Source organism: Scylla paramamosain, chromosome 13 (assembly GCF_035594125.1).
Source record: "Scylla paramamosain isolate STU-SP2022 chromosome 13, ASM3559412v1, whole genome shotgun sequence".
NCBI lineage: Eukaryota > Metazoa > Arthropoda > Malacostraca > Decapoda > Portunidae > Scylla > Scylla paramamosain.
Window position 1 is genome coordinate 7,932,668 of NC_087163.1, and position 16,354 is coordinate 7,949,021.

A 16,354-nucleotide genomic window follows, 5' to 3' on the forward strand; every position below is an offset into this window, starting at 1 on the left:
ACAGTTGAGTGTCATTGAAGAAGAGGGGATAGTTGTCTGGAAGGTTGTGTCGAGTTGATAGATGGAGGAATTGAGTTTTTGAGGTATTGAACAATACCAAGTTTGCTCTACCCCAATCAGAAATTTTAGAAAGATCAGAAGTCAGGCGTTCTGTGGCTTCCCTGCGTGATATGTCTACTTCCTGAAGGGTTGGACGTCTATGAAAAAACCTGGAAAAGTACAGGGTGGTATCATTAGCGTAGGAGTGGATAGGACAAGAAGTTTGGTTAAGAAGGTCATTGATGAATAATAAGAAGAGAGTGGGTGACAGGACAGAACCCTCAGGAACACCATTGCTGATAGATTTAGTAGAACAGTGACCATCTACCACAGCAGCAATAGAACGATCAGAAAGGAAACTTGAGATGAAGTTACAGAGAGAAGGATAAAAGCCGTAGGAGGCTAGTTTGGAAATGAAAGCTTTGTGCCAGACTCTATCAAAAGCTTTTGATATATCCAAGGCAACAAACAACAAAAGTTTCACCAAAATCTCCAAAAGAGGATGACCAAGACTCAGTAAAGAAAGTCAGAAGATCACCAGTAGAGCGGCCTTGACGAAACCCATACTGGCGATCAGATAGAGGGTTGTGAAGTGATAGATGTTTAAGAATCTTCCTGTTGAGGATACATTCAAAAACTTTAGATGGGCAGGAAATTAAAGCAATAGGACGGTAGTTTGAGGGATTAGAACTGTCACCCTATTTAGGAACAGGCTGAATGTAGGCAAACTTCCAGCAAGAATGAAAGGTAGATGTTGATAGACAGAGCTGAAAGAGTTTGACTAAGCAAGGTGCAGCAAGCACGGAGGCACAGTTTCGGAGAACAATAGGAGGGACCCCAACATGTCCATAAGCCTTCCGAGGGTTTAGGCCATTACTGACAGATTTACTTGGTAGATTTTGCTGCTACCCATGCATAACCAAACCCACAAGACCAGCTGGCCTGACGCTGTCGTACGTACTGGTACATTACTGACAGATGTAACTGATCACTCTACCTTATATATTCGGTGTGTAGGTTAGAGTAAACATAGGAAAAATTAATTATTTTCTTATAGAGGTTTCAACAACTCATACGATGTATATTTATGTCAACACATGAATGAGGTATTTGATAATTTAAGTATGGAAGACAACACTAACACTGCCTATAATACAGTTTTGTAAAATATATAGTAAAGCTCATTGATAATTGTATTCCTTTCAATACTGTTAAAAAGAGAAAAGGCAAGTTAATAATAGAACTTCAAAATCATATTGTAGGGAGACATAAACTGCAACCAATGCTGTATGAAACACAATACGTAGAGTAACATCTTTGTGGATGCAACGAGGCAATATTATTATGGCAAATTTAAATCTAGTGCCGGTAATTCAAAAAGGACATGGAAATTAATTAAGGAAATTCTTAGCAATCAAGATAGTAAAAAAACATCATTACAAAACTCATAAAAATTAATGATTGTATGATTACTGATCCACAAAATTTATGTGACCACGTCAATAAATATATTTTCAAAGATATGACTTGATTTATCTAATAAGCTTCCAACATACAATGTTTCCCAATTAGTTATATGGCGGACACCATCCCAGACCTTGTGCTACTGGATACCTCACCAGATGAAATTCATATAATAATTAAATTCTTAAAAGAATCAGCTCCAAGTTATGATGAAATTTATACTAAAGTTATAAAAAAGGATGGTGCAATTTTGGCTCCCACTATTTCAAAAATTAATCAGTTTATCTTTTAACTCGAGTATTTTTTCACACCAACTTGAAATACTTTGAGTTATTCAGTTCACAAAAGAGGCAGTTAGGATGATGCTTCCAATTACTCTTTCGGTATTGGGAAAGTGCATGAATGGGAAATGCACGACAGGTCGTACGGCTTTCTTAGATCAAATAATATTTAAACAAAAAATTAATTTGGATCTAAAAAAATCTCACCTAAATTAACTTTACTGGAGTTAATATGCCATGTATTACAAAAAATAGAGCACGTGTCATTCGTAATTGCTGTCTTTATGGTCTTAAAAAAACTTTTGACACTGAACATCATGACATCATGAAATTCTCCTTAATAAAGTAGAACGTTACGATATAAAAGATAATAGTTTCGATTGGTTTAAAAGTTATTTACTTAAAAGACAGCAATATACAGTGCTTAACAACAAATTATCGAAGAAAGTTGAAATTAAGACTGGAGTCCCTCAAGGGTCAACACTAGGACAATTGCTTTTCTCAATATACATAAATCTGTTATTAAGTCATCTAACTTGCTTAAGTTTATTATGTTTATTAATGATACAAATACGAGTATACCTTACTCTGGCAGGCATCTAACATCTTTAGTGATAACATTAAACATTGAATTATCTGTTGTTTCAAACTGGTTGTTAGCTAATGATTTATCATTAAATATTGTAAAAAAAAAAGAATAATAAACATTATGCAATATTTGCAGATAATAAAAAAAATCAGTATTGTCATACCCATTAAAGTATGTAGAGAAGTATTACATAAATGAAGTGCAGTTATATATCTAGGACTCGTTATAGATCAGAACATCAATTAAAAAGACAATATTACCTATATTCACAGTAACATAGCGAAAGCATCAGGAATATTGCATAAAGTAGAACACTTATTTACCTGTGACACACTCATAACACTTTACTACACCATAGTATACCCACACATTACTGCTATGTTGTCTGGGAATATGGCATAAGTCACAGTAACGAACCTCAGCTGTTGCTCCAGAAACGCATTATCACAACCTTTGGTAAGGTAAACTATGATGAACATGATAAACGTACTACACTTTTATTTAAAAATTTCAGATTACTTAAAATACTTGTTATTCGTGAATCTGAGTGCTTAAAATATCTCCACGATCAAATATTCATGTTTGATTCTGTAGATGTGTTAGGTGTTCTTCAAGTGCATCACATATTTAGACACCAACTTGCGCCACCATTCCCATCTACTGAGGCGCAGAGAAGGTTTGTGACCTATCATAGATGCATTCAATGGAACAATTTGCATGAAAACTTAATATCACTAGTAACAACACCTTTAGAACAACTGTTAGGAAGCATTTATAAAATCGATATTAATCTTTGTAATATCTCTTGAAGTAATTAAAAGAGTGAGTATGAATTAATTACTTTGTATTTTTTAAATTTAAGAAAAATGATATTCGATAAGAAGAAATTATGGATCACCTGAAGATCCGCCACCCTAGCCGCACTCGGGGTGGCAGATCTTCAGGTGAGACAATCTGGGGTGGCGGATCTTCAGGTGATCCCATACTTTTAATGAAGTAAACTTTTTTCTGCATTTTTTATATCCACTCAGTTTTTTTAATGCGTTCATGTTGTTAGGTTAGGTTAGGTTAGGTTAGGCTAACCTAACCTAACCTAACCAAGTGAGAGAGTCTGGGGTGGCGGATCTTCAGGTGAGACAATCTGGGGTGGCGGATCTTCAGGTGATCCCTGTGGGGTGGCGGATCTTCAGGTGATCCGAAATTATAAAATGCTTACCTTATGTGCATACGTCATCAGATAATGAGATAAAATATCATGGATGAGAGGGTGTACGATCATATGATGAAAACTTATATGTCTAATATCGATATGTAACGTATGATAATCGTATAATATCAATTAAAAAAGTAATAGACTATATCTATAAATAATCATTGCTTATTGAACAGTTTATTATTATACCATGTAAATACAATAGGTTGTCCATGTTTATAAGGCATTATAGGCATTATTTCTAGATAGTAAATAATGCAAGACTCATGTCAGAAATGCTTAACCTAACGGCCAAAGCCATGATATTAGGATAAGCATATGAATGAACTTACTCTCCTGTGTGTGTGTGTGTATCTCTCTCTCTCTCTCTCTCTCTCTCTCTCTCTCTCTCTCTCTCTCTCTCTCTCTCTCTCTCTCTCTCTCTCTCTCTCTCTCTCTCTCTCTCTCTCTCTCTCTCTCTCTATATATATATATATATATATATATATATATATATATATATATATATATATATATATATATATATATATATATATATATATATATATATATATATGTATATATATATATATATATATATATATATATATATATATATATATATATATATATATATATATATATATATATATATATATATATATATATATATATATATATATATATATATATATATATATTAATTCTGACAGGAAAAAATACATATATTCTAGTAATTCCTTCTCCAGTTTCATCAAGTACACAGTTATAAAAGATAAAGAGTCCCTCTGTCTAGCTCTGCCTGATCACCTGTGGTGTGTAATGGAAGAGATCAATTTTTTTAATTATCATTCATAAGCTATGAGCAATAACATGTTTATGGAATGATAAAAAAAATAAATTACGTGCCTCTTATGCAATTTTCTCTTGTCACCAGGACGAGGAGGTGCAGCACAACTCAGCTGCAGGCGTTTTGGTGTCCGACGATCATTTGGTGCTGCAGGGAATCACCAGGCGTTGGAGTGGTGCTTATGTCTGCAAGGCGTCCAACGTGGTAGGGGACGCTGCCTCCAACACCCTCACCATCCCCGTGCAATGTGAGTGCTGCTTACTTTGATAATTTCCTTACCCCGAGTACTAATTGATTCCCTCTCGCACCTGTCTATTTTCGGCACTAGTGTTTGTTGTTGTGACTTTATTTGGGGACTAAATCCTCTTTTCATTATTTTTTTCTATTGCTTTTTTTTTTCATCTCTTTCAATTCAATAAATTTTAATTTATTTAATCTTACACTTTATTTTTTTGGCTTACTTTTTTCAAACCAAATCCTCCTTTCTTTCTCCTTTTTCACTTCTGCTTCCCAGAAATCTCTCTCTATTTTACTTTTCCTTTCCTCTTTAGTCTTGATTCATTCCTTTCGGCACAATCTTTATATATATACATATATATATATATATATATATATATATATATATATATATATATATATATATATATATATATATATATATATATATATATATATATATATATATATATATATTCTTTGGCATGTATTCTCAAGGGTCTATTTTTTCGTTTTATTCGTCCTCCGTCTCGTCCTTCCCTTCCTTCTACTTCTTCCCCTCGTTCTCCTCATCCTCTTCCTTCTTCCTCTCCTTTTCGTTTCCCTTTTCCTCTTCATGCTTCTCCTTGTAATCCACCTCTTCATTCTCATCGTTTTACTTCCACTACTGCTACTACTACTACTACTACTACTACAACTACTACTACTACTACTACTACTACTACTACTACTACTACTACTACTACTACTACTACTACTACTACTACTACTATTACTATTACTGCTATTGCTGCTGCTGCTGCTGCTCTTGCTTCTGCTGTTGTTGTTGCTTCTGCTGCTGGTGGTGCCGCTGCTCCTACTACTACTAACAACCTACTAGCAACAACAACAACAACAACAACAACAACAACAACTACTACTACTACTACTACTACTACTACTACTACTACTACTACTACTACTACTACTACTACAACCATCCTCATCACTGAGAGCGTATATTATTTTTGGCATACTTGGCCTGAGCCTCGTTCGTTAGTTCATAAATATTAAGGGATTAGATTTGAGAGGGAAGGTGTATCATGCCTCCTTCCTATGTATATAAAATAGGAGGATATATAGATAGTTAAATAGAATGAGAGAGAGAGAGAGAGAGAGAGAGAGAGAGAGAGAGAGAGAGAGAGAGAGAGAGAGAGAGAGAGAGAGAGAGAGAGAGAGAGAGACTATACTATACGTCGATTCCTTTATTCTCTCTCTCTCTCTCTCTCTCTCTCTCTCTCTCTCTCTCTCTCTCTCTCTCTCTCTCTCTCTCTCTCTTCTATCTTTACACAGTGCCTTGTCTGTCCCTCTATGAAATACGCTTTTCACGGACGGGACCCACACCAGAATCTTAGAGAGAGAGAGAGAGAGGAGTCAAAGACTTTCGCCCCATCAATTCTCTCTCTCTCTCTCTCTCTCTCTCTCTCTCTCTCTCTCTCTCTCTCTCTCTCTCTCTCTCTCTCTCTCTGTTACTCCTGTGATGTTAACTGCCTCTCATGTTCTCCTAAAAGGACTTGTTGTCTGTGATTTTCCACGCCTAAGTTCTTTTCCAGCACAGAGAATATAAGAGAAGCAAAGTTCAAGGCTTCCTCTTTTCATTTTCTGGTATATTTTTATTTCTCTTTTATTTCTCTCCCCTGCTTCGCTACTAAGAAAGTCTTAGCAGAAATATGTATGTAGGTTCTTCGAGTCTCTCTCTCTCTCTCTCTCTCTCTCTCTCTCTCTCTCTCTCTCTCTCTCTCTCTCACACACACACACACACACACACACACACACACACACACACACCACGTAGTGTAGTGGTTAGCACCCTCGGCTCAAAACCAAGAAGACCCGTGTTCGAATCCCGGGCGCGGCGAGGCAAATTGGCGAACCTCTTAATGTGTAGCCCCTGTTCACCTAGCAGCAAGTAGGTACGGGATGTAACTCGAGGGGTTGTGTCCTCGCTGTCCCTGTGTGTGGTGTGTGAGTGGTCTCAGTCCTACCCAAAGATCGGTCACTATGAGCTCTGAGCTCTTTTCGTAAGGGAACGGCTGGCTGGGTGACCAGCAGACTACCGTAAGTGAATCACACACACACACACACACATCTGCGCATCTTTTATCTATTAATTTTCCCTCGTCCTCCTTTCTCCTCCTTCTCCTCCTTCTCTTTCTCCTCTTCTTCTTCCTCTTCCTCCTCCATCTCCTCCTTCAAATCTTCAAACGCATCAAGTCAAGACTTTTCGATGTATCTTGAACCACTGGCCTCCGTCTTGACCTTTTAAAGAAAGACATTTTGTAGACTGACCGAGTCTGCTCTTTATCTTTCCCTTTTCTCTGTCGGATTTACCTGTGAATAAAGACGAATAAATGAGGCAGTAGACAGGTGGTCATTCAAGTGTAAAAGTAGAGAGAGAGAGAGAGAGAGAGAGAGAGAGAGAGAGAGAGAGAGAGAGAGAGAGAGAGAGAGAGAGAGCTAACTTTCTATTTTTTTTCCTTTATAAAATTCCACGTCTCTCTCTCTCTCTCTCTCTCTCTCTCTCTCTCTCTCTCTCTCTCTCTCTCTCTCTCTCTCTCTCTCTCTCTCTCTCTCTCTCTCTCTCTCTCTCTCTCTCTCTCTCTCTCTCTCTCTCTCTCTCTCTCTCTCTCTCTCTCTCTCTCTCTCTCTCTCTCTCTCTCTCTCTCTCTCTCTCTCTCTCTCTCTCTCTCTCTCTCTCTCTCTCTCTCTCTCTCTCTCTCAGCACACATTGAAAGTTTTAAAAGGTCCAAATTAAAAAAGAGCAAAGCGTGGTCTGTTTAGCTAGATTTAATTCGCTTAATCTCACCAACGGGAGGAACAGTTGAAAGGTCTGGAAACAGTTTCTCTCTCTCTCTCTCTCTCTCTCTCTCTCTCTCTCTCTCTCTCTCTCTCTCTCTCTCGTTTTAGTTTTATATTTCATTGTTTGTTAACGTTTCCCGTGTTTACTTTTTTTCTTACTGTTCCTTGTATTCTTTTTTTAATGTTATTTTCCAACTTACTTTATTCGTTGCTCTATATTCTCATCGTGACAGGAATGCCCTTTTTACCACGCTTTTCCCTGCGATGCCAGATTCACTTCATTCATATCATGCCGCTTAATTCTTCCCCTCCTCGTCCATGTCACCATTTGCCTTTCATCCGTATATATATATATGTATATATATATATATATATATATATATATATATATATATATATATATATATATATATATATATATATATATATATATATATATATATATATATATATATATATATATATATATATATATATATATATATATATATATATATATATATATATATATATATATATATATATATATATATATATATATATATAATTTTTTTTTACCTTCCTACTGATTATTTTGTTTCATGGATTTATTCCCTCCCTTTGTAGCATTGGCCGCCGTGACGTTACTCGCTTTATTGAATTAAAAGTCACGGATTCCATCGTTCCGTCTGCGTTTTCATTCCGTTTGATGTTGTGGTGTTATTGATGTCAGTCCTGCTTTGCGTCATTCCATTCTATTCCCAGCAGCATCCCATCCCCCCCGTTTTTCCTGTTGTTGCTTCTTTTTTTTTTTTTTTTTTCTATATATGGATACGCCGTTCTGTCGGTTTTCGTTTTCTGTTTTAGCGCAATATTTTGAAACTTTTTTTTTCAAGTTCTGTGTTCTTTTTTTCTTTTCCTCAGTGTATCGTGTTCTGTTTCACTTTCCTGTCCTCATTTTCATTTCTAGTTTTCTCCCTTTTTGTCTCTGCCGCTTCCTCTGGTCCGTGCTCATTGCTTCCGTCCTCATTTTCTGACTCTCGTTTCTCTCCATCACTTGATATTATTTTTTTCTTTCCTTCATTTCTTTGTCTCTTCGCCTGGTTTTATTTTTTCAGTTTCTTTGTTTTATATTTCTTCCTTCAGTTTTTCTTCTTTTTCTTTTTCTTTTTCTTTTCTTTTCTTTTTTTCTTTTTTTTTTTTTTTACAATTTTACCTCCCTTCAGTCTTCCCTATTCCCCCTCCTCCTCTCCCTCCTCCTTTCACCCCTCTCACATTCTATTCTTTTCTTACCCGCTTTTCATCTCCGTCCCTTCCACCATTTTCCGTATTTCCCTTTAGGCTTTTTTTTTCATTCTCACAGTCATTTTTCTTTTGTCTCTTATCCTCCTTCCTTCGTCCTGTATTTCACTCTCCTTCATTCCCGTGTTTTACTTATTTCTTGCTCTCATTCCCTCTTTCCTTTTCCTTCCTTCCTCATCAGTTCTTCTGTGTCGAGTGCCAGTCTTTCCTCCCAACAAGGCACAATGGAATGAGACGATCGGTGGCACCTCATTCCATTTTTTTTTTCTTCTTCCTCAGTAAAGGTTTTGTGTGGATTTTATTTGTCCGTTCAGTATTTCCTACAGCGTGTATTATTTTTCAGTTTTCTTTTTTTTTTTTTCCTTGTTTCGGTATTTACTGCTTGTTGTTCTGCTGGATGATCCTTCACGCTTTTTTTCTTGTTCTTTTTTTTTTTTTTTAGTTCTAGTGTGTCTGTTGTTTTTAGTTTTTTTTTAGTATGCATTTTCTGCGTGATTTATGCCCCTTTTTTTATTTTATTTGTTTGTCGTATGTCCCTCGTTTTTTTGTGTGTGTATTTATTGTCTGTTGTGTCATTCGATCATTTTAATATTTATTCTCGTTTACCTTGCTATTTTTCTTACTTTTTATGACTTTTTATATATTTATTTAACCTGATTCTCTCTCTCTCTCTCTCTCTCTCTCTCTCTCTCTCTCTCTCTCTCTCTCTCTCTCTCTCTCTCTCTCTCTCTCTCTCTCTCTCTCTCTCTCTCTCTCTCTTTCCGCTTTTGATCATCATTTGCCTCATTTCTTTATCTCATCGTTATCATTTTTCCTCCTGTTTCCTGTTGTCATTTACTCATGTTAGCACCCTTCTTTTTATACGCTTCCTTACTATTTCTTTCTATTACCGCCTCTTCCGTCGTACATTTATCTTTTCAACGTCACTCTCGTCTCTCATCGCAGACTCCCCTATCTGCTCCTCGGCCTCCACCACGGTGTACAGAGCCGCCCTTGGTGAAGAGATTCTCATTCCCTGCAGAGTCTTGTCCCATCCTCCTAACGTCACCTTCTCCTGGACTTTCATGAACGCCCTAACAGAGGTAAGTAGTTGCCTTCACCGTCACCTTTTTTTGAAATGGGAAAGGAAGACTTGTGTGTGTGTGTCTGTGCATGCATGGAAGTGTTTGTGTGTCGTGTGTCTGCTTTTAATCCTCTAAGCACTTTCTGATAACGTTCGGTTAGTAAGCTTCCATGTTTGTTTGTCCTTGGTGTGTTTGCTAGCCGGTCCCGGATCATCATTATTTATGAATGCGTCTGTTTGGTGCTGTGATGATATTTCTGTCGGTCTGGTTTTCACGTCAATTCCGTAATGCATCACTCACCTACCGACCGCCCAACCAGCCAGCCAGCCAGCCAGCCAGGCCGCCAGAGATATTATACAGAGTGGTGTGGTGAATTATTTTGGCCATGACACACATATGATGCTATAATGTGCACAAACTCAACTACTACGATAACACATAAAACATTACAACCTTCCTTTTCCCTCCCCTTCCTTCCTCCCCATTCCCCTCTTCCCACTACTTTTCCGCCTCATTCTCCTTCCTTTGTCCTTTTTCTTTTTTTCCTTCTCCCCTACTGCGTACTTTTTCCCTCGTGTTTTATCTTTTCTTTTTTTCCTCCTTCTACTCTCCCACCACCTTCCTTTCACCTCCTCCTCCTCCTCCTCCTCCTCCCTCCTCCTCCTTCCTCCTCCTCCCTCTTTCTTTATTTCCTCTTCTCCCACCACCTCCTCCCAATCCTCCTCCCCCTTTTACGCTTCCTTTTTCAAATTCCTCTTCCTCCTCCGTTATCCTTTCTCTTTTACATTCATCTTTGCCTCCTCCTCCTCCTCCTCCTCCTCCTCCTCCTCCTCCTCCTCCTCCTCCTCCTTCCCTTCCTCTTCCTCTTCCTCTTCCTCTTCCTCTTCCTCTTCCTCCTCCTCCTCCTCCTCCTCCTCCTCCTCCCTCCTCCTCCTCCTTTGTTTTTTATTCATTACTTAATTAACTTGTATTTTTTATTTCCCTCGTTATCTGGTCCTCTTTCCTCACGCTTCCTATTGTTTCTTTATTTGTTTTGTTTCTTGATAATATTTACTCTTCATTTCCTTGAACCTATTTCTTTTTTTCTTTTCTTCTTTTTTCCTTTTCATCTAAACTTCTCCATTTCACCAATCCTTAACCACGCGATCCCACACACACATCCTTCCTCTTGTTCCCGGAAAACCTTTGGCCATCATCTCTATCCTTCCCTTCTTTCCTCTCGCTCCTGTGTCCTGATTCCATCCCCATCCTTCCGCCCATTCCCTTAAACTAACATTCTTACACTCCATTATTGTCTCTCTCTCTCTCTCTCTCTCTCTCTCTCTCTCTCTCTCTCTCTCTCTCTCTCTCTCTCTCTCTCTCTCTCTCTCTCTCTCTCTCTCTCTCTCTCTCTCTCACTCACTAACTATCCTCCCGTACTTTCCATCACTCTTGCTCTTCTCTCTCTCTGAACCTTCCGTCTATCACAGCACTTCAATCCCTTCTCTCCCCACCCTGGCTTCTCAACCCGTCCCGGTGATCCCCCAGCACGAGAGGGTACCGGGAGACCGGGTAACGTGGAAGGGTCCTTGTCTCTCGCCTCCGCTACCTGCCGGAGAAGCCTCAGGACTACGGCACGCTTGCACTGGCTGGGCCTCCAATAACGTCGGCAACCAGGAGAGTCCGTGTATATTCAGTGTAAAAACCCGCTGGTGAGTGAACGTGGATTTTGGTGCATGTTATGTATTATGGTGTAAAGAACGTTGTGGTGATGCGGGTGGATAGTTCTTCTAGGGTTGTGTTAGATGTACTGTGGGAGGTGTTTTTTTTTTATTATGTAAGAGGGACCCACCGACAGTGTCACTCCTAAAAGAAAGGTAGTGGTATAGGTGTAGTTTATTTAACCCTTTGCTTGCTGATGACGCAATGACACTATTACTATTTAACTCTCACAAAACAAAGATTATAACTAACGTCACAGAGAGATTTAAACTACTCGAAGCCTCCTTTTCCTGCCTGTGGTGTATCTCTGAATAATAAATAATCTGAACTTTCTCTTGATAGTTATATTGAGATAAAGAAAAGTCATATCAGTCAAAGGATTAAAGAGATATCATGGTACAGCTTGTCTTGCCCGGATTGGTAGTGATAGTTCTTACCTTCTCCCTATACGAGTTTTCAATGGTACCTTTATGGAGGGTGCCGTGGTAGGAGGGAAGAGCCTTTAGCCTTTATAATCCTACATCTCTTACTTTAGGTTAGTCCAGCTCATCACAAAGAGTCCCATGAAGGTTAATGGGTCTGTTGTTTCGCTCCGCCTTTGTGTTCCTTTGTGTAATGGTTTCCGGGTTGTGTTTGTGTCGAAATTCGGTTCGTTGCCTCGTTTTCAACACTCCTCTTTTACATTATTTTCCTCCAATCTGACAGTCAACATGAATTCAAGGCCTGGATATGTTAATTTCCTTCGTTTGTTCAGATTGTGAATCTCTCTCTCTCTCTCTCTCTCTCTCCTCTCTCTCTCTCTCTCTCTCTCTCTCTCTCTCTCTCTCTCTCTCTCTCTCTCTCTCTCTCTCTCTCTCTCTCTCTCTCTCTCTCTCTCTCTCTCTCTCTCTCTCTCTCTCTCCACAGAAGCTGTTTCCGGGAGAAAATCGTCTTGAGGAAAGTTAAGCTAATTGTTTCACTTGATTTTGGACGCGTTTCCAAAAATTCTTTAGTTACTTTTGTTTTTATTTCAGCGTCCATCAACAAACTCTTGAAAAAAAAATAGCGTAAATAGACTCAGCTTCAAGACTTTATTATTTAACCAAACTAAAGAGGAGGAGGAGGAGGAGAAGGACGAGGAAGAAGGGAGGAGGAGGAGAAAGAGGAGGAGGAGGAGGAGGAGGAGGAGGAGGAGGAGGAGGAGGAGGAGGAGGAAAGCGACGACGATGACGAGAACAACGACGACGACGATGACGATAATGATGACAATGACGACGAAAAATAAAAACAAGAATGAGGAGTATGACGACGAAAGGAAAAAACAGGGCAAGCGTAACCTACACCCTGTTGTCTGTTGTACTGTATGTGCAACAGGAGAGGAATACCTTGAGTGTATCCACAAACTCTATCAAAGTGGAGGTAGTGATGCAGGATTCTCTACCACGATTGCAAGGGAGAGAGAGAGAGAGAGAGAGAGAGAGAGAGAGATAGAGAGAGAAAGAGGAGAGAGAGAGAGAGAGAGAGAGAGAGAGAGAGAGAGAGAGAGAGAGAGAGAGAGAGGTTGGGTTGGCTGTATGTTCACAGTGGTTGAGTGTGTGTGAGTCTGGGATACACTCCAAGGCCGCTGTTGGGTGTGGTAGACTCCGCTTCCCAAAAGGTTGGGTGGACGACAGAAGCACCGGACGGGAAGGCGCGAGGATACTGAGGAAAGAGAGCGAGAAGTTTTGTCCTTTTGCTTTCGGAGTGGGGATTGTGGGTCTTGTATTGGAATTCAGAGAGAGAGAGAGAGAGAGAGAGAGAGAGAGAGAGAGAGAGAGAGAGAGAGAGAGAGAGAGAGAATATCTTTATCTTTCTTAGCGTCTTAGTATAAGTAGCATGTCGACTAGTTACAAGTGTATTGATGTTTTAAGCCGCTACCCTCGGTCGAAACCTCCAGTAAATTATCCAAAATCATGAAGGAAGTAAGCGCCGGTCTTCTTTATCTTACTCTCTCTACCTACTCTCCTTTCTGCTTTTCTCTCTTCCTCCCTTCCCAACTTGCCACCACCTCTCGTCAACCCCATCCTACTTGCCTCTCTCTCTCTCTCGCCACCCCCCCCCCCCCCTCCCACCGCGGGCCCTCCTTCCTCGCCCGTGTCCGTATTGAAGGTGACAGTCCATCCTGCCTCGGGCCGGCTCCTCTCTGTTGTCCGATGAGGGAAATATGTCATGATAAAGCCCCTCCCCCCTAATCTCTCCTCCTACTCCTCCTTCTCCTCTTCTCCCTCGTCTTCCTTGTCCCTCTCCTTCCCCTCCTACTCCTCCTCTCCTCCATCCGTCCCCAGTCTCTCCTCTTCTGTCCTCCTCTCAACATCAGGAGGAGGAGGAGGAGAGAGACAGATTTCCCGCGAGACACGAGAACAGGGAGTCGTGCTGAGAACCAAGCGTGGCCGTCCGTACCACTTCCCTCCCTCCTCACTGCTGGACTCTATTCCTATTTGGCAGTTTCAGTGACACTTTATTCTCGTCTTTTCACGTACAGCCGGACCGGACGCTGGAGACTATTTTTGGAGCACAGGTAAACATGAACTTTTACTTCCACAAGATTTGCGATCCACCCAGCTGTACCCTATATTGGGCTCTTCCAGCAAGTCACTTCCCGAAACCCGACAATAGCAGTATCTTAAAGAATCTCCGCCTTATCCCTGACACGAATATGTCTTCCCGTAAGACTCCAGGTAATCCTCTGCGTCCACAGGTGTTCCTTCACCTCCACTCAACTGCACCGTGAGCAACCAAACGTGGGAGAGTGTGGAGGTGACCTGTGGTGACTCCGGGGCGTCGCTGGGCCATCATAGGGGCCACAGCTACGGCTACAGTAACCCTGAACTGAATGAAGTGGTGCCAGCTAATCACCCCGCGGAGCTGCTGCAGGACAGTGATAAACCCCGCTACCTGCTGACAGTGAAGGAGCGACTCACGCACGCCGTCACCCACAATCTCACGGGTAAGAAGGGAGGAACGGAATGAAGGAAGAGTGGAGAGAACATAGAGAAGATATGGAAAGAGCCCCACACTGCTCTTCATTCGTAAAGTTAAGACTTTGGTCACATTCCACATTTACAGAAGAGCAGGCTTACAATTTGATCGAGACAGAGCTAAGATATGATAAATATAAAGCTCGAATTTGATGAAAACAAAGACAAACATCAAAATGTCCAGGTTGAAATTTTTTTTTCTCTCCTCTGAGCTATAGAAAGAAATTCAGATACCCAAGCAGAGTTTTGTAAATCGCCTTGCCTGATCCCCTCAGTCCCCAGTCCCTGGTACCCTGAGGTGCTGGTCTGTAATTGCTTCCTGGTTGTCAATTACGTCATGACCTGAGTCACTTTATAGCCCGGAGAAAGAAAGTGGCGGCATGCACCAAGATTGAAACACTGCGGGCTGTAATTCTTTATAGATTAACGTAAGCTTACTGGACATGCGGGTAAATAGTATTAGAATCATATGAGGATTTGCCAACTCATTTATTTAGGGAGTGGACTAAGTTAGATTTTGTAAGATTAATTCCTTATCAAATCTAATCTTACATTTCTTTATTTAACGTAAAATTAGCCATTCCAAAAATTTTAAAAAGTGACTTACCTCCTTGTGATTCTAATATTTCTTACTTACGTTATATAAGACGGTTAGTTTATAATCCTATCTAACTTTGCATTTTCTATCTAACATAATTGTGCCCTCCCAAGAAGTAGCTGAGGTGACTAGTTAATCTTTAGGTGACCTGAATAATATTCGCAACACCCTTGAGTAAAAAGGGGACGTCTTTCAACTCTGACGCAACTGACAGGCAGCGACGTGTATCAAAGGGGACTTCTGATTGCAGGTGAGCGAGGTGTGTTCTCCGTGACGGGCCTGACAGCGGGCCTGGATTACGTCATTTCAGTGGTGCGATATAACAGTCACGGCCGCTCCTCCAACGTGACCCTCGAGGCGTTCACCCTCAGGACGGCAGAGAACAGGATGAGTAAGTGCCGCTCCTGTACTCGCTACGACTTTCTTTTGGGCGAATAATTGGATAGTTGAATAAATGTGTGTGTGTGTGTGTGTGTGTGTGTGTGTGTGTGTGTGTGTGTGTGTGTGTGTGTGTGTGTGTGCCCCATCTGTCAGGAAAAAAATACGGTTGCTGAGATTTAAAGCTTATCACAGACTTACTCTGAAATACGGGCTGACTTTAGATGTAGCACAAAGGGAATTGTTAGATTAATTACCTGGGCAGAGAGAGAGAGAGAGAGAGAGAGAGAGAGAGAGAGAGAGAGAGAGAGAGAGAGAGAGAGATAGAGATAGAGATAGAGAGAGAGAGAGAGAGAGAGAGAGAGAGAGAGAGAGAGAGAGACTATGTTAAATGTGTGTGTGTGTGTGTGTGTGTGTGTGTGTGTGTGTGTGTGTCTAATCGCCATTCCGCACCAGGAGAGGAGCTGGAGGGCGGGGAGTCAGCCCTGCTCGGGGTGGTGTTGGGTGTGATGGGCGTGGTGCTATTACTGGCCGTGGGTGCCATCGCCATAACCCTTCGCTCGCGCTCACGCCCGCGGCCCGCGTCCCCCGCTAACAAGACGAGGATACCCCCAGGCGAGGCGAGTGAATCTGGCACGCTGGACCACCCAGACCTGCTGGAGGCGGAGTCCCATGTGCCCACCGCTGGTCCCTATCGCTCCGCCGAGGTGACGCAGGCGGTGAGTAACCACAGCTAGCATTTGAAAACAATTGCATCATTATGAATACTGTTTAACGTTCACTCTTTTTTGACAGGATTATGTGGATATTATATTTGACCCTTTGACTGCTCATAATATATATAATTTTATTTTCGGCCATCATGGG

At 40.7% G+C, this 16,354-nt stretch overlaps 1 protein-coding gene across 1 annotated transcript in view; it reads left to right on the forward strand.

Moving 5' to 3' along the window:
* LOC135106653 (hemicentin-1-like) overlaps positions 1–16,354 on the forward strand; it is a 198,662-nt gene that overhangs the window by 180,413 nt on the left and 1,895 nt on the right. Inside the window, 9 exon segments of the mRNA XM_064015949.1 lie at positions 4,503–4,662; positions 9,696–9,832; positions 10,134–10,183; positions 11,378–11,444; positions 11,447–11,505; positions 12,051–12,163; positions 14,232–14,480; positions 15,360–15,500; positions 15,944–16,206. Of these exon segments, the coding sequence (XP_063872019.1) occupies positions 4,503–4,662; positions 9,696–9,832; positions 10,134–10,183; positions 11,378–11,444; positions 11,447–11,505; positions 12,051–12,163; positions 14,232–14,480; positions 15,360–15,500; positions 15,944–16,206 (1,239 nt within the window).